Source organism: Sorex fumeus, unplaced genomic scaffold, assembly GCF_029834395.1.
Source record: "Sorex fumeus unplaced genomic scaffold, SorFum_2.1 ptg000098l, whole genome shotgun sequence".
In the NCBI taxonomy this organism is placed as follows: Eukaryota; Metazoa; Chordata; class Mammalia; order Eulipotyphla; family Soricidae; genus Sorex; species Sorex fumeus.
In genome coordinates, this window is record NW_026606155.1 from 22,426,167 (window position 1) to 22,448,992 (window position 22,826).

Here is a 22,826-nt window from a genome sequence, read left to right on the forward strand (position 1 = left end):
TAATTTTAAAATAATCAAACTTCAAGCAAATACTTAGAAGATTTATTTCCTGACAATTACAGAACAGGTGCCAGCTTCTGGAATGACACAATGTCGCTGACATGCTTATTCCAATATCTAAACCAGATGCGAACCATCTGTTACTATGGATCACTTACTTAGGCCATTCAGGTTGGCAATTTTTTCAATGCAGTTTGTAGACAGTGAAAGTTTCCTTGAAGAAAAAGGAAAAAGAAAATCTTGCATTAATATGAAAAAAAAAAAACGCTTAAGTGACATAACAGAAATTATCCCCAAATACCCACATAAGATGATATATACGACATATATAATTTTCAGCTATCAGAGCCAAACCCAGGGGTACTGAGGTGAAGCCACAGGCCAGCCTGTGGTGAGGTCTTCACACAACCCAGGTTTGTGCTGCTCCCCTGGAACCAGGTCCCTGTTTGTCATTACTCTTTTTTAAACAGGGGTCACAGTGGCGTGCTAGGGGATGAGGTAGGGGTGAGAAGATGTGATGCCAGAAATCAAAGTCAGGGTCTCACTAGCAAGGCCTCTGCTCTACCACTTACGCGATCTCCACTCCTCCACTCTGATATTTATTTTTAACATTTAAGTAATTTTATATAATATACTTATTGTATATGTATTATGTGATACATGTATTATGTAACTCAGCATTACATTTCTAATACAAATAATACTACTATAATACAAATGCCCCCAAAATATGGGCGTGGGTTGGCTATCTGGCTTCAAGGTAGGGTGCATATCACACAATGTGAGGTCCAGCACCACAACAGGGCAGATACATACAGTGATTTACTAACTAGGTTATTTATTCTATTATGTAATAATGAAAAATAAGAGAGATCCATACATTTCCATTCACTAAGAAACAGATAATGGAATATAGACTGTAGATATTGACCTGGAAAGGTATCAGTATGAAGTAAAGTTAAACCACTCAGCAAAACAACCCATTTTATATGACCTTTTTTTTTTTAATGAAAAAGAGTTCTATATATATGTGTATGAAGATTATTTTCTCATCCATTAAATATTTCAAAAATTTAGATTTATGAATTTGAGAAGTCGCTGGAGCACCGTGGGTAGGGCATTTGCCTTGCACGCGGCCGACCTGGCCGACCCGAGTTCAATTCCTCCGCCCCTCTCAGAGAGCCCGGCAAGCTACCAAGAGTATCTCGCCCACAGGGCAGAGCCTGGCAAGCTACCTGTGATGTATTCAATATGCCAAACACAGTAACAACAGGTCTCACAATGGAGACATTACTGGGCCCGCTCGAGCAAATCGATGAAACAACGGGAGAACAGTGCTACAGTGCTACAGTAATAAGTCATATGTAATTTTAATCACCCATAGGTTAATTACTTTGATCCCTAAAGATTACTCTTAGTAATTTGTATATATTTACCTGTATTTTTTTATGCCCATAAATAATTCTACAAAGACAAATTTTTGTTTGTTTTTAGGGCCACACGCAGCAGTACTCAGGGTTTTCTCCCAGCTCTGCACTCAGGGATCACTCCTGTGGGAATCAGGGGACCATATGTAGTACCGGGGGCTGAAACCAGGCAGGCCATGTGTAAGGTAAGCGCTCAAGCCACTGTACCATCACTCTTGCTCTGTAAAGACAAATTTTTTTTTTTCCATTTTTTCCCTTTATTTTATTTTATTTTTTTTAAAGTTGTAGATTTACAATTTTTTGTGCTTTGGTTTCAATTATACAATGATCAGATACCCATCCCTCCACCAGTGCCCATTTTCCACCACCATGGATAATATCCCTCCCACCCCCATCCCCCCATCCCCCCTGTCTCTGTGGCAGGGAAATCCCCTGTGTTCTCTCTCTCCTTTTGGGTGTTGTGGTCTGCAAAAGAGGCATTGAGTGGCAAACATGTTCAGTCCATAGTCTACTTTCGACATGCATCTCCCCTCCTGGGAGGATCCTCCAAACATCCTTTATTTGGTGCTCCCTTCTCTATCTGAACAGCCCTTTCCTCTAGGATACCCGGCTGGCCTCTAAGTTATGGAGTAATCCTCCTGGTGCTGATCTCAGCTATTCTTGGGTATTAATCTCATACTTTGTTACTTTATATCCCCCAGATGAATGCAATCTTTCTATGTCTATCCCTCTCTTTCTGACTCATTTCGCTTAGCATGATACTTTCCATGTTGTACCACTTGTATGTAAATTTCATGACTTCATCTTTTCTAAGAGCTACATAGTACTCCATTGTGTAGATGTACCAAAGTTTCTTTAACCAGTCATCTGTTCTTGGGCATTCAGGTTTCTTCCAGTTTCTGGCTATTGTAAAGAGGGCTGCAATGAACAAACAAGTGCAGATGTCAATTCGACTATACATTTTTGCCTCTCTGGGATATATTCCCAGGAGTGGTATTGCTGGGTCAAATGGGAGCTCAATTTCTAATTTTTTGAGAATTGTCCATACTGTTTTCCAGAAGGGCTGAACCAGTGGACATTCCCACCAACAGTGAAGGAGTGTCCCTTTCTCGCCACATCCACGCCAGCATCGGTTGCTTTTGTTCTTTTGAATGTGGGCCAGTCTCTGAGGTGTGAGATGGTATCTCATTGTGGTTTTGATCTGCATCTCCCTGATGATTAATGATGTAGAGCATTTTCTCATGTGCTTTTTTGCCATTCGGATTTCTTCTTTGAGAAAGTTTCTGTTCATTTCATTGCCCCATTTTTGGATGGGGTTGGATGTTTTCTTCTTGTGGAGTTTAACCAGTATTTTGTATATCCTGGATATCAACCCCTTGTCAGATGTGTATTCGGTGAATATCCTTTCCCATTCTGTAGACTGTAAAGACAAATTTTTAAGGAAACACAACTACAGATTCTTAGTCTTTGACGCTTGAATAAAGGTTTAATATTCTGGTCAAGTTCGTGTAAAAATGTCCCCCAAAAAGTTAATTTTATTAGTCGAAGAATGTGGCAAAGTGTTTAGCAGGGCTTCTTACACATTTTCCACTGAAGATTGCTTTTGCTAATTTTTACGTGACCCTAGGCATATAACAGATATAGAATTCAAACATTCATTGACAATAAATCATAAATTTACTTATTTATTTTTGTTTGCGGCCACACCCAGCTGTGCTCAGGGCTTACTCCTAGCTCTGTGCTTAGGAATCACTGCTGGCAGCCTTGAGGGATCATATGGGGTAATGGGGACTGAACCCGGGGTCAACTCCATGCAAAGCAAGCACCTAACTTGTACTATCTCTCCAGCACCCATAACTTCATTTTTAAACAAAACTTTTGCCATCCTTCCTTCAATTACACAATCTCATATGGAATAACGACCCACTCCACATGTTTAAGAAGCTAGTGTGAGTATGGCTCTGAGTTTGATCCACTAGGATGGAAGGAAACACACCCTTTCAATACTGCAGTGGGTAGCAGTCCTAGTTGCCTTAGAAAACTGTTGGGCCAAGCATCACTGGGAGTGTCCCAATTTTTTTTTTAAAAAATCAACACAAATTTTAGCTGGATAGTACAGGGTTATTATACTCGCCTTGTAAAATCCTGTTTGATCTCTGGCACTATATGATCCCCCAAGAACAGAGCCAGGAGTAAGCTCTTGGACTGCTTCTGTAGCTACCATCCTCCACCTCACCCCCCTCACCCCAAAACACCACCAAAAAAAAAGAAAACTGGGGCCAGAGAGATAGTACAGCAGGTCAGGCACTTGCATTACACATGTCTGACCCAGGTTCAATCCCCAGCACCTAAATGGTCCCCTGAGCACCGCCAGGGGACACCCCCCAACCCCACCCCCACTTAATTCTATTAAATACTTAATATGTATCCATATTATTCTAACTAATTCTAAATACTACTGCTTACATGTATTACCTACTTTAACCATCACAGCAACAAATTTTATAACATCTTTATTTTACAAAAGAGGAAACTGAGGCACAAAGAGTCACGCAATCTGCCTCACATTATAAGCCAGAAAGTAGCAGAGCCAAATTTAAGCCCACAAAATTTGATTCTAAATGACAGCATATATTATCCTCTTGAATTTGACTTAAAGAGAAGTTGTTCTCTTTTTGTTGTTGTTTGCTTGACATAGTAAAAGCAATTACTAGAAAGTGTAAATTAATGGTCAAATTTGTGTATTTTCCTGTCATTCCACACTTCAAAGACTAGCAATGAAAAACGTAGTGTCTTGAATCTGAAAATGCAATTGGGAATAATTCTTTAACACTTGTTTAGGGTACCTAAAGAGCGACTGTCAACACAAATACAAATACGCTAGGAAGTCCTCTAAGACGCTCTGATATAGGGTGCAAAACCTTCTCAAATGTTTACTGTTGGTAAGGATTTATGTAGCACTGCACTGCACTGTCCTCCCGCTGTTCATTGATTTGCTCGAGCGGGCCCAGTAACATCTCCATTGTGAGACTTTGTTGTTACTGTTTTTGGCATATTGAATACATCACGGATAGCTTGCCAGGCGCTGCCGTGCAAATTCAACAAAAAATTGCTAGTGCCAGAGAGACAGCACAGAAAGTAAGGTGCTTGCCTTGCCTTCACTCCCCAGCACCACTTATGAACCCTAGTACTACCAGGAGTGATCCCCGAGCACCAAGCCAGGAGTAAGCCCCTGAGCACTTCCAGATGTGCCCCCAAACTCCCATCAAAAACAAAAAATAACATTAATTCACAATAAGACTGTGGTCCTGCAACTTTATTTATTTATTTATTTATTTATGATAAAAGGTATTTGACCACTTTAGAATCATGCTTTTTGAAATCATGCCTTTGAGCATATGTTGTGGCTCTGTGGCAGAGAATTTGTCTTGCATGCCCGGGTTTGATTCCCACCACTGCAGTGGCCTGAACACCTCTGGGAACAGCCCGGGTATGGACAAAAACAAAAAAACAAGCACTGAAATCATGTTTTAATCCAAAAATTTATCCAAGGTAGATTTTTATGAAATATAATGTGCTCTCATCACAAAGAACAAGCTTCACGAAATAACTAGATATCTTTATTTTTCTTTATATTCCAAAGACAGATATTGATCTAATGCACAGGTTTACAAATATATGTCCAAAACCCGGGGCTGGAACAATAGCACAGCGGGTAGGGTGTTTGCCTTGCACATGGCCAACCCAGGTTTGATCCCCTGCATCCATATAGTACCCCCAGCACCGCCAGGGCTAATTCCTGAGTGCAGAACCAGGAGTAACCCCTAACCATCGCTGGGTGTGACCCATAAAGAAAAAAAATCTAAGTTGCTTATTATTAACGCAGATTCCTACGTTTCATCCCTATAAATTCAGTCTCTATAAATTTGGTATAGGGTGTCTCTTCTGTATAAGGAGATGGTAGTTAGGAAATCAGTAGAATACAAAGAGGAATTCCAAGTGATTCTTTGACATTTTAGAGTCTTTACAAGTGACACTGTTGCCTGAGAACATGATTAGAAGATATAATATAAATGCCTCAAATTAGCCCCTATGTAAAGAGTTTAGTTCCTTTAAGAGGCTGGAGTGATAGTACAGGGGGTAAGGCATTTGCCTTGCATTTGGCAGACCCAGGTTCAATCCCTGGCACCCCAGATGGTCCCCTGAGCACCAACCGGACACCAGGAATAATTCCTGAGTACAGAGCCAGGAATAACCTCTGAACACCAGCAGATGTGCCCCTCTCCCCAAAAAAATCTTTAAAAACTTAATTTGCATCTGATACTTAAAGCCATAGGAAAATAGGATTACATAATAAGTAACATGCTCCAGTTAGAAAAAAAAATTTGAAAACTCTACATAAAAAAATCCTATCAAAGGTTCTCAAAGGTGGTATATATTTGGTATTTCAGTGTGCTTTTTATACTACCTAGATGTTTTACAATGTATTTCCACAACTTAAGAATGTTTTTTCAAGGCTAGGAAGATGGCACTTGCCTTGCATGCATCTTACCTGGGTTAAATCCCCAGCATTCCATATGGTTCCCTACAAGCACCACCAGGAGTGATTTATAAATGTAGAGCCAGAAGTAACTCTGAGCATTGCTATGTATGACCCAAAAACCAAAAAGTACAAATAAACAACAAAAGTTTTATCCTTTAGATGTCTGATAAGCATACTACTGACTTTTAGGGATGATTTTACCAAAGAAAGTAGTAAATTTTATGGCAGTACTAGATTTGTTATTTAGGATCTCCAAAAAGTCAAGGAAATTTCTACTTCCCCTGTATATTATAAAAATTACACAGTAAAAAAAAAACACTATATTGCTCAGGTTCCTTTTTATATTCCTATTTAAAAAAATATTTGGTATTTGGCCTTGCCAAGCACTTTTTTTTATTATTAGTGAGATACCATCTTGCCAAATATTTAATACAAAGGAAGACCATACACACACACACACAAAGAAGTATTTCTTTTCCTTTATTTCTGTGTTTTTGTTTGTTTTGTTTTTGGGCCACACCAGGTGACACTCAGGAATCACTCCTGGCAGTACTCTGGGAACTATATGAGGTGCCAGGCATGAAACCTAGGTCGACCTGTGCAAGGCAGTGCCCTACTTCCTGTAGTATTGCCAAAAACAAATATTTCTAGTATGAGTAATTAGAAGAGAAACAACAGCAATATTAGAAGGAAAAAAAAACCAAGAACTTACTCGCAGTTACCAAGAGTGGACAAAGATGCATCCATTTTCTCTATAGGGGGAATCTGGGCATAAAGCTTTATCTCTTTGGCTTCGGATGGCTTCTGACTGGTTTTCTCTTCCTATAGTAAAAATTAATTGGGGGAAAAATAATTTCTGATTATAACATAAAACTGAAAAAGATCAGAATTTGTCAAGATTTTATAATGTCATTTCACTTTATCTTAGCCAAAAGGCAGAGAGGTGATTTATAATGTTATTTTAAAACTATTATCAGTACTTAGTAACCCTGCATTCTTTACCTTATTAATTTATTGACATTTATTACTGAATCTGATAACCATGTTTCTACATGGCTTATCGACATAATTTATTGCCAGGGCCCACAAATTGACATTTTTTTTCTTGCTTTTTGGGTCACACCCAGCTATGCTCAGGGGTTACTCCTGACTCTGCACTCAGGAATTACTCCTAGCTGTATTTGGGGGACCATATGGGATGCTGGGTATTGATGCAAGGCAAATGCCCTACCTGCTGTACTATGGCTTGAGCCCCAGGCCCGCAAATTGAAAGGAGTAAATAAGCTTACTTAAAATTCTTCTAAAGACTATAATGACTAAAGAGAAACAACACCCAACAATCTGGGGCTAGAGCAACAGTACAGCAGGCAGGACACTTGCACACAGACAACTTGAGTTCAACTCCCCGCATCCCTATGGTTCCCTGAGCCCAGCCAAAAGTAGTCCATGAATACAGAATCGAGAGTAAGCCTTGAGCACAGCAGGGTGTAGCCAAAAACACAAACTGAAACAAAACAAAATCCAACAATATAAACATTTTCCTGAGAATTCCTACCTTTAAATATCTCCCCCAGCCCTCCAGGTTTAAACATCACTCTTTTTCATTTTGTTTTGTTTGTTTTGGGGCCATACCTGGCTGTGTTCGGAGCTTACTCCTGGCTCTGTGCACAGGAATCACTCCTGACAGTACTGAAGGACTGCATATGGAACAAGTGGTCGAACACAAGCACAGCAAGCTCTTCAACTCCTGTACCATCTCTCTGGTTCCTGAGGTAATTTCTTATTATGATTTTGTTTGTATTTTCATAATAATGCCACTGTTAATCATTCTTGTACTATTATTATTATCAGCTATTCATACCTTTTTTTTTTCTTTTTTGGGTCATTCCCAACGATGCTCAAGGGTTACTCCTGGCTCTGCACTCAAGAATTACCCCTGGTGGTGCTCGTGGGACCAAATGGGATGCTGGGGATTGAACTTGGGTCAGCTGTGTGCTAGGCAAACACCCTGCCCACTGAACCATCGCTCCGACCCCCATGGTTTTTATTTTTCTACATTTATAATCTGTGTTCAAGTTATCGAGACAAAAAAAAAAATACCAACTATCTAAAGCCTAGATAACTCACAAACATATGCTACCATATCACCTGAATATGACATTTATCTATTTTTATTTTGGGGCCAAGGCTCCTGATAGTAGTTGGGGATTCCTGATAGTGCTTAAAGGAAATAAAAAAAAAAACTTATATACTATCACAAGAGATTTAAGCTGTCTTAGAGTAATAACTGACTAGGTAAAGTTTTCCAGGCGTGGGGCTCGAGTAATAGTACAGCAGGGAGGGCGCTTGCGTTGCATGAAGCTGACCCACGTTGGATCCCCAGCACCACATAGGCTCCCCACTCCACAATCTTGCCAGGAACAATCCTTGAACACAGAGTCAGAAGTAAGTCCTGAGCACTGCCAGGTATAGCCCCAAAACAAAACAAAACAAAAAACTACAAGGAGCAGGGGCAAAAGAGTATTTAAGGCAAGGCATTTGCCTTGCAACTGACGGTCGAGACTAAAACCCTCTTTCAAGTCCCATGCACCATATATGGTGCCCTAAGTACCAGTGTCACTCCTGAACAGAGCCAGGACTAACCCCTGAGCACCACTGGCTGTGTCCAAAGCGTCCTCCAAGCTCCCATCACCAAACCTTCTTGTAAGCAAAAACCAATTTATATTTTGTTTTGCTGCATCCAACTGTGCTTGGGGAATCATGTGGTGCCAGGGATCAAATCCCAGGGCTTGGACATGCACAGCATGTGCTCCAGCCCTCTAAACCATCTGCAGCCTGGAGCTCCGCTGCAGGTAGGCCATGCCGGATGATGTTCCAAGCCACTCCCAAATGTGCTGGAGTCTGAACCTGGGGCTCCCACATGCAGAGCGTGTGCTCCATGCCAGGCCCAGTCAGCTATGTCAAGGATCACTCCCAAAGGAGTGGGGGACTGACCCTGGGGCCCCTTGTGTACAGCATGTGCCCTAGCCCTTGAAGCATTCATTATCCCTGGCCTGAAAGTAAGACTTTTTAATTGAAAATTTTAAGACAAGTAGAAGATCGATCAGCATTTATAAAAAAAAAAAATCCAGAGATCCCTTATATATTTTCTTCAGTTTCTCCCAATGGTAGTATTTTTCCAAAACAATAGTATAATATTACAAGATATAGGTATTGATACGATCCACTGATTTCATTCAGATTTCCCAAATTTTACTTGTTCCCATTTGTATATGCATACATTTCTATGTTTGTGTTGATATTCTGCACAATTTGATCAACTGTGCAGGTTCACACATCTATCTCTACAGTTTAGATAGCAAACGGATTCAAATACCACAAATATTCTTTTTATTAAATGGTTATATTGAAATAACTATCCCAAACTTCTCCTTGTATGGGTTCCAAAGGAAGTAAAATCTCACATACTCACCCATCTGGCTAGGGCTTCTTTGATTGTTGTTGCTTTTGCCTAGAAAGAAAGAAAGAAAGAAAGAAAGAAAGAAAGAAAGAAAGAAAGAAGGAAGGAAGGAAGGAAAGAAAGAAGGAAAGAAAAAAAAGAAAGGTAGGTTATCTTTATGAGTATTACTTGGAGATTCCATTTTCAGCTAACAATTTATCAGGCATGGCATTTACCACTAAAAAGTTAATTTCTTTGAGGCAATTTCATTTGCTGAATTCAGAAATTTTAATACCTCTTAGGAAAAAAATTAAGAGATCTTGATGCAATGCCCAGAAACTTTATTTCCATTTTGTTTATTCTAAAAAAATACACATCTTTCAATAGCTGATATCAAAGTGTATCTTATTAAACTATGGGACCCTTTGGGGGGGGGGGGCGAGTCCCCACCCTGCTGAAGCCCAGCAGCTATACCCACATCTCACAGCTGCCACCATACAAACGGTCTTCATTCACAGCTTCACAACTCATCTCAGAAGAGACGGCAAGCTGATGAGAGTTACAGGTACGCTGGTCTACGGGCCTCCTCCCAAGGGAGCAGGACGAGAATCACACCAATTCTACAGTTGCTGGTCCTGCAGGAGCAATTCCCAATCCTGCGATACTGACAGCCTAGTAGGAGCGTAGCAAATTAGATGGGAAAGTAGCATGAAAGTCCACCAAGTTCAGTAAGCGAAGGCCACACAGCAACAGTCAGTAATCCTCAATGACTTTAATAATCCCATTGTGAGACACAAAAATTTCTACAAATTTTCTTTTACTGAACTGTTTTTGGTTTTTTGTTTTTAATAATTCAACTTACCATGTTGTTGGAATAAGCAATATGAAATAAATTATTTTGTGCCTGCCAAGGGGACAGATTTGGGGTGTAGACAGGAAACTGGGGACAATGGTGGAGGGAAGGACACATTGGTGAAGGAACTTGGGTCAAATTAAAAGCATCTTATTTTAGTGACTCTGATTCTAGGGCCTGTATCTGGTTTTTGTCTTGGGGCCATACATGATGCTGCTGGGGGCTATTTGCCACCAGTGCTGGGAACTGCTTCCAGGCGGCACTTGAGGGAACACCTGGAGCTGTGGAATTAACCTAGCTAGGCCTCCGCACGCAGAGCTGGTGCTCCAGCCTGTTGAGCTATTTCCCTGTCCCTCTATATGTTCTTTCACATGTTAAGATCCTGGAAACTTTTATGTATCTTACAGCATGAATGATTTTAAATTGCTGTAGCCAAGTGAAAGTGGTGACACTTAGAAAAAGATCAGGCCTTTTAGGGACCAGAGTGATAGTAGAGTGGATGGGTTGTTTGCCTTGCGTGTGGCAGACCCTGTTTGACCCCCAGAACACCATATGGTCCCCTGTGCCTTCCAGGAGAGATTCCTGGGCACAAAGTCAGGAGTAAGACCTGAGTATCACCAGATGAGGCTCAAAAAACAAAAGAAAGAAAAAGTGCTCACAACAGCTTATTTCCAAGTTCTTGTTATCTTATTAGAAATGTTTTACCATAGAACCAATGGTATTTCAGATGTAATATATGCAAATTTTTAAAGATGAGCAATGGAAGACATTCTTAAGAAACTATTGCTAGAGCTCAATCTGGAAAAAAGGGAACCCAAAGAATAATAAGAGGAAATTTTTAAAAATATGTACTACTGTATCTAGAAAGTAAAGACATACTAATAAATAACTGGTTAAAAATAAAATTCTATGGGGCCAGAGAGATAGTACAGTGGTCAGGGGACTTGACTTGCACACAGCTGACCTGGACTTGATCTCCAGGACCCTATATGGTCCCCCAGGGCCAGTCAGGAGTGATCCTTGAGCACAGAGTCAGGAGTAAGCCCCAAGCAACACCAGGTGTGGCCTCAAAATAAATAAATAATAGTAAATAAAAATAAGGACCTGAGAGGCTAGAGCGACAGCATAGCAGATAGGGTGTTTGCCTTGCACACAGCAGACCAGGGTTCGAGTCTCAGCATCCCATATGGTCCCCCAAGCACTGCCAGGAGTAATTCCTGAGTGCATAAACCAGGAGTAACCCCTGATGCAATGCCAGTGTGACCCAATAAGCAAAAAATAATAAAATAAAAATTAAAAAAAAAAAAGGACTTGGGATGTAGCTCAGCAACAGCTCAGTAGATGCCCCATACGAGAAAATCCAGCACCAACCAATTTCCTCCCCAAAATAAATAAGCAAACTCATGTGTTAGTTCAATTGTGTTTGGTGGCCAAGAACCACCTTCCCAGGACAGCAGACAGCAAGGCCACAAGTTGGCTGGTTGGTAATTAGTGGCCATTTATTCAAGTCTCACAGCATTAGTTACATATAGAAATCCAGAAGGATGGGAGTAGCAATTACACATAGGTGTGGCTGAACTTTATCATAACAATGAACAGTTGTAAAGTCCTTCCTTCAGGGTAAATTCTACTAGGAAATTAACTCAAAGATAAAAATCTCATCTATCAGCCCAAGGGCAGAATTTGGTCTAAGGATGTATTGCTTTCTCCTTTTTTTTCTCCTTTTCTTAGCTAGTAAACCATTTAAACAGTCATCTTAAATTTACTTCTTGGGGCTGGAGCAATAGCAAAGCGGGTAGGGCATTTGCTTTGAACGCGGCCGACTCGGGTTCGAGTCCCAGCATCCCATATGGTCCCCTGAGCATCGCTAGGGGTAATTCCTGAGTGCAGGGCCAGGAGTAACCCTGTGCATTGCCAGGTGTGACCCAAAAAGCAAAAAAAAAAAAAAAAAATTTACTTCTTAATAATATTTCTAGACATTTTGATATATTTGATACAGTAAGATATATTAAGCCTAAAGTGCGATTCTTCCTGGGGACATCTCTCTATATCCCAGAATACAGCCTCAGGCCAGATTCATCTTTCATAACCCCAGCAGGGTCCTTATTCAGTTACTTCTTTTTGTTATGACAGAGTTTGTTCCATGACGATGCTCTTAACTTACTGTACTTCTTATGGCACTAAGCCTGTTCCTTTTCGATGCCAGGGTAGCCAGCAGCTTGCTTTGGTCCATCCAGGTCCCTAGCTGGGACCCTCTTTGGGGGGTGTTAGGAAGTAAGGGCAACTGAAGCTTACATCAAATAAATATGACGATGCACAGGAGTAAATATTATTCTGAGTCAATTAACTCCCATGTTACAAAAGCATAGCATGAACTGTCTTCCTGTGTCTATACAAAAAGGACATTGCTCTAAAATAAACTATACAAAGGACATAAGGGAAAGAGAAAAGCAGTATTTCACTCATACAAACAAAATCCAGAACCCTCAGAAGAATTTGACTTTACAAGTTACAACACCTGTTTGGGGGATATAAGTGATTAACAGATAGGGGAAGAAGAGCACAAATGAGAGGTTAAAGATAAACACAGAGGACTAGGAGTGCCTGATGGAACTGGGCGTGCTTAAAGAGCACTATGATGGCTGAAACTCAATAAAACCTAAGCTCTGAGCAAGAGGAGCAAGGAGAAACCAATGTTATATAACACAGTATTAAGTTTGAAAACCTAGACAAAATATGCATTTCTGGGGGAAAAAACCCACAAAACTGCTGAAATTGTCACACGCAGCTTCAGAAAATATGAATAAACCAATAACTATCCTTAAAATGTGTTTTAAAACACTGAAAAAGCTGATCAAAAGGATTTACCCTCATCCTCCTCCCCAAAGCTCCAAGCTTAGATAGTTTTACAAGTGATTATTGCCAGGCTTTTGAGGAGCAGATATTCCGTTATACAGGTTATTTCAGAAACCAGAAAAAGCAGGATAGCTGCCTACTCATTTTCAAGGCTAGAATAACCTTAATGCTATGACCAGATTAGTTTCTCAGCCCACATCTAGATACGATATTAGATTTCCATTGATTTTGGGGTAGGGGGCGCACACCCTACAGTATGGGAGGTTGAACTCCTGGATCTATGCGGAAGGAGGTCGATTCCTGCTGTGCTTGAGGGGCCAAAGTCTGGACCAATTTGGTGACATGAAAAGCAAGTGCCTTACCCTCTCTGCTCTTTCAACTCAGATCTCCAAAGCCAAAGACTTCAAATGATCGTAATCAAGAATGGTTTCTCGGGGCTGGAGAGATAGCACAGCGGGTAGGGTGTTTGCCTTGTACGCGGCCAACCCGGGTTCGATTCCCAGCATCCCATATGGTCCCCTGAGCACCGCCAGGAGTAACTCCTGAGTGCAGAGCCAGGAGTAACCCCTGTGCACCACCAGGTGTGACCCAGAAAGCAAAAAAAAAAAAAAAAAAACCAAAAAAAAAAATGGTTTCTCTTTGGTACATCTACACAATGGAGTACTATGTAGCTCTTAGAAAAGATGAAGTCATGAAATTTACATACAAGTGGTACAACATGGAAAGTATCATGCTAAGCGAAATGAGTCAGAAAGAGAGGGATAGACATAGAAAGATTGCATTCATCTGGGGGACATAAAGTAACAAAATATGAGATTAATACCCAAGAATAGCTGAGATCAGCACCAGGAGGATTACTCCATAGCTTAGTGGCCAGTCGGGCATTCTAGAGGAAAGGGCAGCTCAGATAGAGAAGGGAACACCAAATAAAGGGTGTTTGGAGGATCCTCCCAGGAGGGGAGATGCATGTCGAAAGTGGACTATGGACTGAACATGTTTGCCACTCAATGCCTCTTTTGCAGACCACAACACCCAAAAGGAGAGAGAGAACACAGGGGATTGCCCTGCCACAGAGGCAGGGGGGGATGGGGGGATGGGGGTGGGGGGGATATTATCCATGGTGGTGGAAAATGGGCACTGGTGGAGGGATGGGTATCTGATCATTGTATAATCAAACCCAAGCACAAAAAATTGTAAATCTACAACTGTACCTCATGGTGTTTCACTAATAAAAAAAATTAAAAAAAAAAAAAAGAATGGTTTCTCCTAGGAGCATAGGATTTATTAACAACAACAAAAAGTTTATGTAACTGAAATCTATAAGTATAATTAAAAATGGATTAAGGGAGAGAAATCATATATAAGTACATAAAAAGTTCTTGATAGTTTTACATCTGATATCAAATGCTCTCAATTAAGAGAAAGAGAATTTCTTATCTGAAAAAGCGAATAGCAAAAATCTATAACAAACATAATCACGGTCCTCCCGTTGTTCATCGATTTGCTCGAGCGGGCCCAGTAACGTCTCCATCATGAGACTTGTTGTTACTGTGTTTGGCATATCGAGTACGTCACAGGTAGTTTGCCAGGCTCTGCTGTGCGGGTGAGATACTCTCAGTAGCTTGCCGGGCACTCAGAGAGAGGTGGAGAACAAACATAATAATGGAAGAATTAATAATTTGGGCTTGTAGTCATTGAGTATCTCTATGTATCAAATAGTCTATGTGATTAAGATGTGGGCTGGAGCAATAGCACAGCGGGTAGGGCATTTCCCTTGCATGTGGACAACCAGGCCAACCTAGGTTCGATTCCTCTGAGATACTCTTGGTAGCTTGCTGGGCTCTCCAAGAGGGGCGGAGGAATCCGCTTAAGCAAATCGATGAACAATGGGAAGACAGTGCTACAGTGCTACAGGTTAAGATGCATCAATGAACAATACAAAAAAAGATTCCAGTATTCAAAGAACTCATAACTACTGAAGGTAGATGGCAAATGTTAGGGAAAAATTCATGTAGACTATCAGAAGGTGACAATTACAAGGAAAAGAAAGAGTGACCTTAGTAAGGGGTATCATGATCTGTGTATATGTGTTGAGGGTGTTTATTTTAAATAAAGTGGTCCGGGGGCCAGAGATATAGTACAGTGGGCGGGAGTGATCCCTGAGCAACCAGGCTAAAGCCCTGACCGCGCTGGGTGTGGCCAAAAAAACCTAAATAAATAAAGTGCTCAAAATGGGTCTTTTGGTAAGGTAACTTTAAAAATACATCTATATCAACTAGAGTCATAGTACAGTGGGTAGGGCATTTGCCCTGGATGCCGCTGACCTGGATTCAATTCCTGGTATCCCATCTGGTCCCCCAAGCACTACCAAGAGTAATTCCTAAGTGCAGAACCAAGAGTAAGCCCTGAGCACCACCAGGGGTGACACCTTCCTATCCCACCCCTCTCCTCAGAAAGTATCTCTAGATCTCAAACACATCAAGTATGTATATTATCACTGCTTAACACTGTTCAAGGGATCTTTATTGATGTTATGATGAAAAGAACTACAAATTTAAATGAACAGAAAAAAATAAAAAATCTGTGCAAATGAGGGGTAGAGAGACAGGACAGTGGGTAATAAGACCCTTTCCATCCATGCAGGGCTGGATTCCCAGTATCGTGTACATCCCCTGTGCCCCCCACCCCACCCTCCCACCCCAAGGAGTGGCACTACAGGAGTAAGGGCTGAGCACAGTCAAAAAACACAACACAGCAAAACCAAAAGACTGTGCAAATGATTATCTACATAATAAACCAAATAAAAAAATACTATGTCAATCCAACAATTATGGCATAAAGAACTGAGTTATAAGTTCCTTGATAAAAGCAGAAGTCTCCTGATGGTAAGAAAGAAGAAAATTGAGAATTTGAAGATGAAGAGGATGGTGCTAAAGCAGTCTCCTCACTTATTACTCAAGCTGTCATCGGAATCAAGAATGACATCAATATCAGAATTGAGAATATAGGTCTCAAGATAGAGGCGGGCATATCTATTCCTGTACCACTGTTAGTGCAGGAAACATGGATCACATAACTCTAACTCCTGTGCTGGGATAGGGAGCGAGCACAGACGGCCGGGTTTAATTCCCAGCCCCACATGGCTCCACCAATCATTGCTGGTTTTTGCCTGGCTGCCCTCCATCACTGTTGGGGTGGCTCAGGTAATCCCCAAAACTGCAGGGCTGGAACAGCACCATATCCTCAGGCCCTGGCACTGACTCACAGGCAAACCAGTCGGCTGCTGCCCCCCTTCCCCCAAAAAAGAGTTGATCAAAGAAGAGAGTCTTTCTATCCAGTTGATAACTTTTGGCAGCTGGAACCTGGAACAAGTGTTGCCGTAATATCACTTTTCCTCAAATATGAGACACCATTGATTGAAACTGACACCCTTAACTGGAATAAAGATACTCTCAGAACAATGTAACATAAGTGACTAGAAGTGAGAGTCCATAGATAAACCCTCAGATTTATGGACAGTTAATCTATGACAAAGAGTTGGGCCCATGAAGTGAAGCAAAGAAAGCCTCTTAAACAAATGGTGCTGGGAAAGCTAGATACACTAAAACTGACCCGCATCTCACAGCACTTACAAAAATTAATTCAAAGAGCATTAAGTAGGAATTTAAAAATTGGACCAAAATCCATAAAGGGCATTGAGGAAAATACAGAACTCTCTAGGACATCGACCTCAGAGATGTCTTCAGTTAGTTGGCTCCATTGGCAAACATAACAATAACAAAAATAAACGAATGTGACTGTATCAAATTTAAAAGGGTTTGCTTGGCAAAAACAAACAAAAATAAAGAGACTCCCTAATGGAAGGGAGAGACTATTTGCACTTAATACATCAGGCAAAGAACTAATAAGCAAGATTACAACAAAATAACAAAAATGAGATCAAAATGGGGAGAAATGATGGGCAGACACTTCCCTGAAGAGACAAATAGCCATCATCATTCATTATCAGGGAAGTGAAAATAAAAAAAATGAAATGCCATTTCACAACAGTTAAGAATGGTATATATTTAAAATGACTGAAAACAATCAATGTTGACAAGGGTGTGCTAAAAAAGGAATCTGTTGGTAAAAATGTCATCTGGTTCAACCTCTATGGAAAACAGTACGGGGATGTCTAAACAATATTAAGAATAATGCTTCTGTACAACCCTACAATTCAACTTCTTGGTATCTATCCTTAAAACACAAAAACACTGGATTGGAGTGATAGTACTGTGGGTAGGGCACTTGCCTTGCACACAGCCAACCCATGTTCAATCCCCAGCACCCCATTTGTTCATCCCTGAGCACTTCAGGAGTGATCCCAAAGTGCAAAGCAAGGAACAACCCCTGAGTGCCGCTGGATATGGCAAAAACAAAACAAAACCAAAAAATCCCACCATAAACATTTATTCAGACAGATAGAGGCTCACCTATGTTCACTGCAGCATAAGCACAATAACCAAGATATGATAACAACACAAGAAATTATATTATCTAAACAGAATGGAATACTATGCAACTGTGAGAAAAGATCAAATCATGAAGTTCAATGGGGCTGGAGTGATAGTACAATAGGCAGGGTGTTTGCCTTGCATACATCTGACCCAGCTTCAACTATGGGCATCCCCTATAGTCCCCTGAACACACAAAACAAGAAATCATGCAGTTCATGACAATGTGGATGGAACTGGGGGGGGGGGGGGGCATTGTACTTAAGTGAAATTAAGTCAGAGGGAGAGGACAAATACCAGATGATCTCACTGATCAGAGGCATAGAGAGAGATGAAACTAGGGAATAGACAGTATTCATCCATGGTAAGTTGTCAATATTGTATTACAAAACTGAGCTCACCAATAAGTAGGAAGAAAGAGGCAGAAGAGTGAAAAGGCCAAAGTAGAGGTGACAAAGGGACAGAGGTAGAGGGTCTTAGGCACTTTGATAGTGGGGCAGAAGTAATATTAATATCATAAATGTTAAGACTATTCTAACCATGTTATCTACATTTTTTTAAACTAAAAAAATGTGACATCCTTATTACCAATGTTATTTACAAAGAAAAGATGTAGGCTAGAGAGAAAGTACAGAGTTAAGGCACTTGCTTTTCTTTTTTTCTTTTTTGGGTCACATCCAGCGATGCACAGGGGTTACTCCTGGCTCTGCACTCAGGAATTACTCCTAGTAGTGCTCGGGGGACCATATGGGATGCCAGGGATCGAACCCAGGTCGGCTGTGTGCAAGGCAAATGCCCTACCCGCTGTATTATCCAGCCCAGCACTTGCCTTTCAGTCCACCATCCTGGGTGTGATCTCTTGTTGGATATTAAACCACAAGTGTTTTAGACTTCATCAGTGAATTGCCCATTTTCCTCCTCCCAGAGAAGCTTACAGTGCTCTTGCAAGCATCCCTAATCTCCTGAGTTTATCTTTAACCTTTCCTTCGTGTTTTACACTTCAATGTCACAGTTCCCCAAGTCAATATTGGCTACTTATAAGGCAAAACTTTCTGGTAATTCTGGATTTGGATTTTGTATTTGTAGTGAATTACTTTTTTTTCTATTTCCCCTATAGCCTTTTCATATTTTACTATAGAGCAATGTTCTTTGCTTAACACAGAAAAACCTTAACGTCATGCTCCTAATATTTGGGAGTTGGTTGACACTGAAATATATATAATCCTGGTCATCTGTCATAATTACTTGACTCAGGTTTCGGTTGCTGTTGTTCCTACTTTTCTATGTTTTATCTATGTAAATGATATATGTAAATTTCCAGATGCTTTTTCCATGTAAATGATCAGTCACACCTAGGTCCTATACCTCAACCCCCGGCATATGTTCTATAAGTATGCTAGCAGTTCTGCATTAAATGGACCATTTTCACCATCAGGCTGTGGTCCTCCATCTCTGTCTCTCTGCTGGGGAGGCCCGGGGAGGATGGGAGGCAGCTCTCGGCCACCAAAGGTCGAATGCACAAGCTTTGCACACCCCACACAATACTTTGAGAACTCACAATCTCTGACACCCCATATTGTCATTCCCCTCCACTCCCTGCCCCATAGCACCATCAGTAGTAACCCCTGTGCACAGCCAGGTGCAGCCAAAAGAAGAGAGTTGGGGAGATAGTACAGTGGCTAAACAATTACAGTTCAATTGCTGGCACCCCATACAGTACCCTGAGCCCCACCAGGAGTGATCCCCTACCAGAAGCCAGAGTAAGTTCTGAGCATCACCAGATGTGACACAGGAAGGAAGGGAGGGAGGGAGGGAGGGAGGGAGGGAGGGAGGGAGGGAGGGAAGGAGGAAAGAAGAAAGGAAAGAAAAAGGAAGGAAGGAAGGAAGGAAGGAAGGAAGGAAGGAAGGAAGGAAGGAAGGAAGGAAGATGGATGGATGCTCTGGGGCCTGCAGGATGGTTCAAAGGGCTAGAATACATGCTTTGCTTGCGGGAGCCCTGTTTTCATCCCCTGCACCACATTATCTCCCAGCACTGTAGGGTTGGCCCCAAAATCTTTAATGAAATAACAAAATAGAGAAAAGATGCTGCCAATTATATGACACCATTATATTTCAGTAATACCGAAAGGCAGGACTGTGTCCTACAGTGCAACAGGGTGTTATCTGATTTTTCAGAAAAGTTGGAAATCTGGGTTTTGAATTGAGTGATTTTTAAGAAACTGGAAGCTAACCTTTTCTAAGTGACTTTAAAAATTATGTGGGCATGTGTCCCTGGAGAGCCTCATAACTACCGGGGTTTAACCTCTGCTAGCTTCAACTAATTACTGGTTCTGATTCTCTACTTTGAAGTTTTGAGATAATTCTCAGAGTTCACACTTCAGAATTAGGAGTGATTCCTTTCACATTTTAAATCTAAACCTACATTCCAGACTCTGCTCTAAGTGGGGGCACACCCACTGCATTTGGAGAGCAATACAGTGTGCGGGCTGTGTTGCAGACTGGGGCTTGGGAGGTCAGCAAGGCCTGGATCACATGCTAGGCGTGTGTTCTACCACTCGAGCTGGCTCCCTGGCCCCAGATCCCAGAACTTATTTTCCTTGGCAGTGATTTTCAGCTTAAATGGCTGTGACATGAAGTGCAGAAAAGAAGGGCAGGGAGACAAAAACCAATAACAAGGGTGTTCCGTCTTGGGCATAGCTTCATCATTTCAATGTCCTCAATTTCTGTTCACTTGCACAGGAGTGGAGTCACAAAAAGACAACATAGGATACTTTTTCTTCATCTACATTTCCATCTGGGCGCCCGGAGTGGAGCAGAGAAGGCGCTTCTTTACACACCGACCCGGGTTCCATCCTGGGCATCCCCACAGGGTCCCCTGACACTGCCAGGAGTGATCCCTGAGTGCAAAGCCAGGAGTATGCATGGGGCACAGCTGAGTGCGATACCCCCACTCCTCAAAAAAATTTTTTCCATCAATCAGGACAAACACGTACTTTGCCATTTAGCAGTGTCATCTGCCTAGTTGGAACCAACCAAGTGACCAAGAGCGGGCATACGCGCTAGGCACATCCATTAGCACGTCAGCTCTTTACTTCACAGAGAGCTTGGATTGGACAGAGAGCTGCAAAAAAATGTGAGTTCCAAAGGAGGCGGCAGCTCTCAAAGTGGGGTGGAGCCGCCAACCATTTGAGGTGCACTGTTGATGTGCATCTTCCTGAACACACCCCACCCCCTACAAGAACAACAACAACAACAACAAAACAACCACAAAGAGTAAAAATTCATCATCTCCATTTCCCTGCAGCTCAGACTCGGGGCCCACTGACGTCAGAGCCGGGCATCCTGTCATTTGAGCATCGAGCCCTGACATATATTCGATCCCAGTGGGGACCCCCCATGCTACCCAATAACCGCGTGTTCGCTGGGCACATGGTCGCAACGGCGCGGCAGACACAGGCTGCTCTCCATCGGCGCCCCCCACGCCCCTTCAGGGCCCTCCCGGGGGCGAAAACATCACGGCTCCCTGCAAGGACCTCGCGGCTCACACTCCCCCCCCGCCCCTCCCCTTTCCCAGCCCAAGCCCTTCTCTTTCGAGAATGTTCGGCACTCTGCCGTGCCCTTTCTCAGCCCCGCGTCCCAGACCACCCCACCCCCCACGCAGGCCGCCCCGCCACCCAGACCACCCCCCGCCCCGGGGTCAGGGCTTCTCCCTCGCCCCGGGCCTCCGGCTCCGCCAGGCAGTTGGACCCCTCCCGCCGTGCGGGGACCCTCCAGCCCACCCTCAACGCCCCGCGGTCCCCCTCCTCCACTTGCCATCGCCTCTCCGTCTGGGCTAGAGGGCCCCGAAGGTGCTCACCATTCCGGCCGTTGCTACCGTCACTGCTCTGGTTGCTAGGGCCCGCCGGGTCAGGGCGCGTGCGCAGTCGGGCCGCGCTCGCCGCGGGGCCCCACCCCGGCCCCGGGCCTCAAGCTCCGCCCCTCGGAGGCGCGAGCGGAGCATTGTGGGACGGTGCAGCGGCCGCCCCGGGTCCTGCTGCCCCGACGCCGGGGACTGCAGCTGAGCTCTCCGCACGCTGTTTCGGTGTGCTCTTCTCTACCGACATCATCTCTGCTAGTCTGGAGGATCGTGAGTGCCCAAGGTCGGAAACGTTTAACCCCCTTCCCATAAAACCAGTGTCTTTTGCAAAAAGAGCATTCAAGAACCCCGGGAGAGAGCTCGAAGGGCTCGCGTGCATGCTGTGTAAGCGAGAGGCCCTGGTTCCAACCCCGCACCGCAGTCTATTTGTCCCACCCCATACAGCAACTCTGAGCACCGTGAGTGTGGCCTCCAAAGGAATTAAAATTATTTTCTCTGACAGGTTGCCCTGAGTGGTGAAGAAAGTAGAGCGAGTAGGGTACTTGCCTTGCATGTGGCAACCCAGGTTTCATCCTCAGCATCCCATATGGTACCCTGAGCCCAACAGGAGTAATCCCCAAGCACAGAGCCAGGAGTAAACCCTGAACACTGCTGGGTGTGGCCCAAACTCTTTCCCCCCACACACACTCCAAATTTAAATTCTGAGAAGTGCCTTGATTTTTCAAAAAGTTAAAGATTAAAACACAAGTACATAGAGCTGATCAGAAACCAAAAATACGGTTTTCAGAACCTCTATCTTGAGTTTTCAGTTTCCAGAAGGAGAAGAAAACAGATTTCTGTTACTGAGCCATTTTCCCAACACCGTTGGTTGAAGAGGTTTTTCTTGCTTCACTTCATACACTACTCTGTTGTTGAAGATTAGCTGTCCAGGTACCTGAGGGTCGGTATCTGAGATCTCAACTCTAATTCACTGGTCTGAGAGTCTCTTTATTCAAAATTTGGACAAACACATTTACATTTCTCCTATTTAAGGTTAAATGGGTCCTTATAGATAGCACCTGCACTAAACTTCTATGTTGAATAAAGTTTAGAGGAGAAAGAACATCCAGCAATGAAGAAGGGAGTCTTGAAAAAGCTAAGAATCCCATGGGGGGTGGGGAGAGGAGAACTGCATAGGGGGGAAATCTTATAGGACCTGACAAGGAAGTGAGATGGTTGTTCTATTTTTAAAAGTTTTTAATTGGGGCTGGAGAAACTGTATAGTGGGTAAGGCCTTGCACATGCCTGACCCAGGATCAATCCCCAGCATCCCACAAGGTCCCCCCAGGTACCACCAGGTGTAATTCCTGAGTGCAAAGC

General features: G+C 42.7%; 1 protein-coding gene across 2 annotated transcripts in view; it reads right to left on the minus strand.

Moving 5' to 3' along the window:
* The window catches only part of DNAL1 (dynein axonemal light chain 1), a 42,463-nt gene extending 20,931 nt beyond the window's left edge, over positions 1-21,532 (minus strand). The window contains exons 1-4 of one of the 2 annotated variants that reach the window (XM_056134014.1): positions 21,468-21,532; positions 9,443-9,481; positions 6,683-6,792; positions 159-214 (exon numbers count right to left, since the gene is read on the minus strand). In XM_056134014.1, coding sequence (XP_055989989.1) covers positions 159-214; positions 6,683-6,792; positions 9,443-9,481; positions 21,468-21,470 — 208 coding nt within the window. In that variant the 5' untranslated portion in view covers positions 21,471-21,532. Of the gene's footprint in view, positions 1-158; positions 215-6,682; positions 6,793-9,442; positions 9,482-21,424 lie in introns of both variants that reach the window. The other variant, XM_056134016.1, reaches the window with a different exon arrangement.
* Between the last annotated feature and the right edge of the window lie 1,294 nt (positions 21,533-22,826).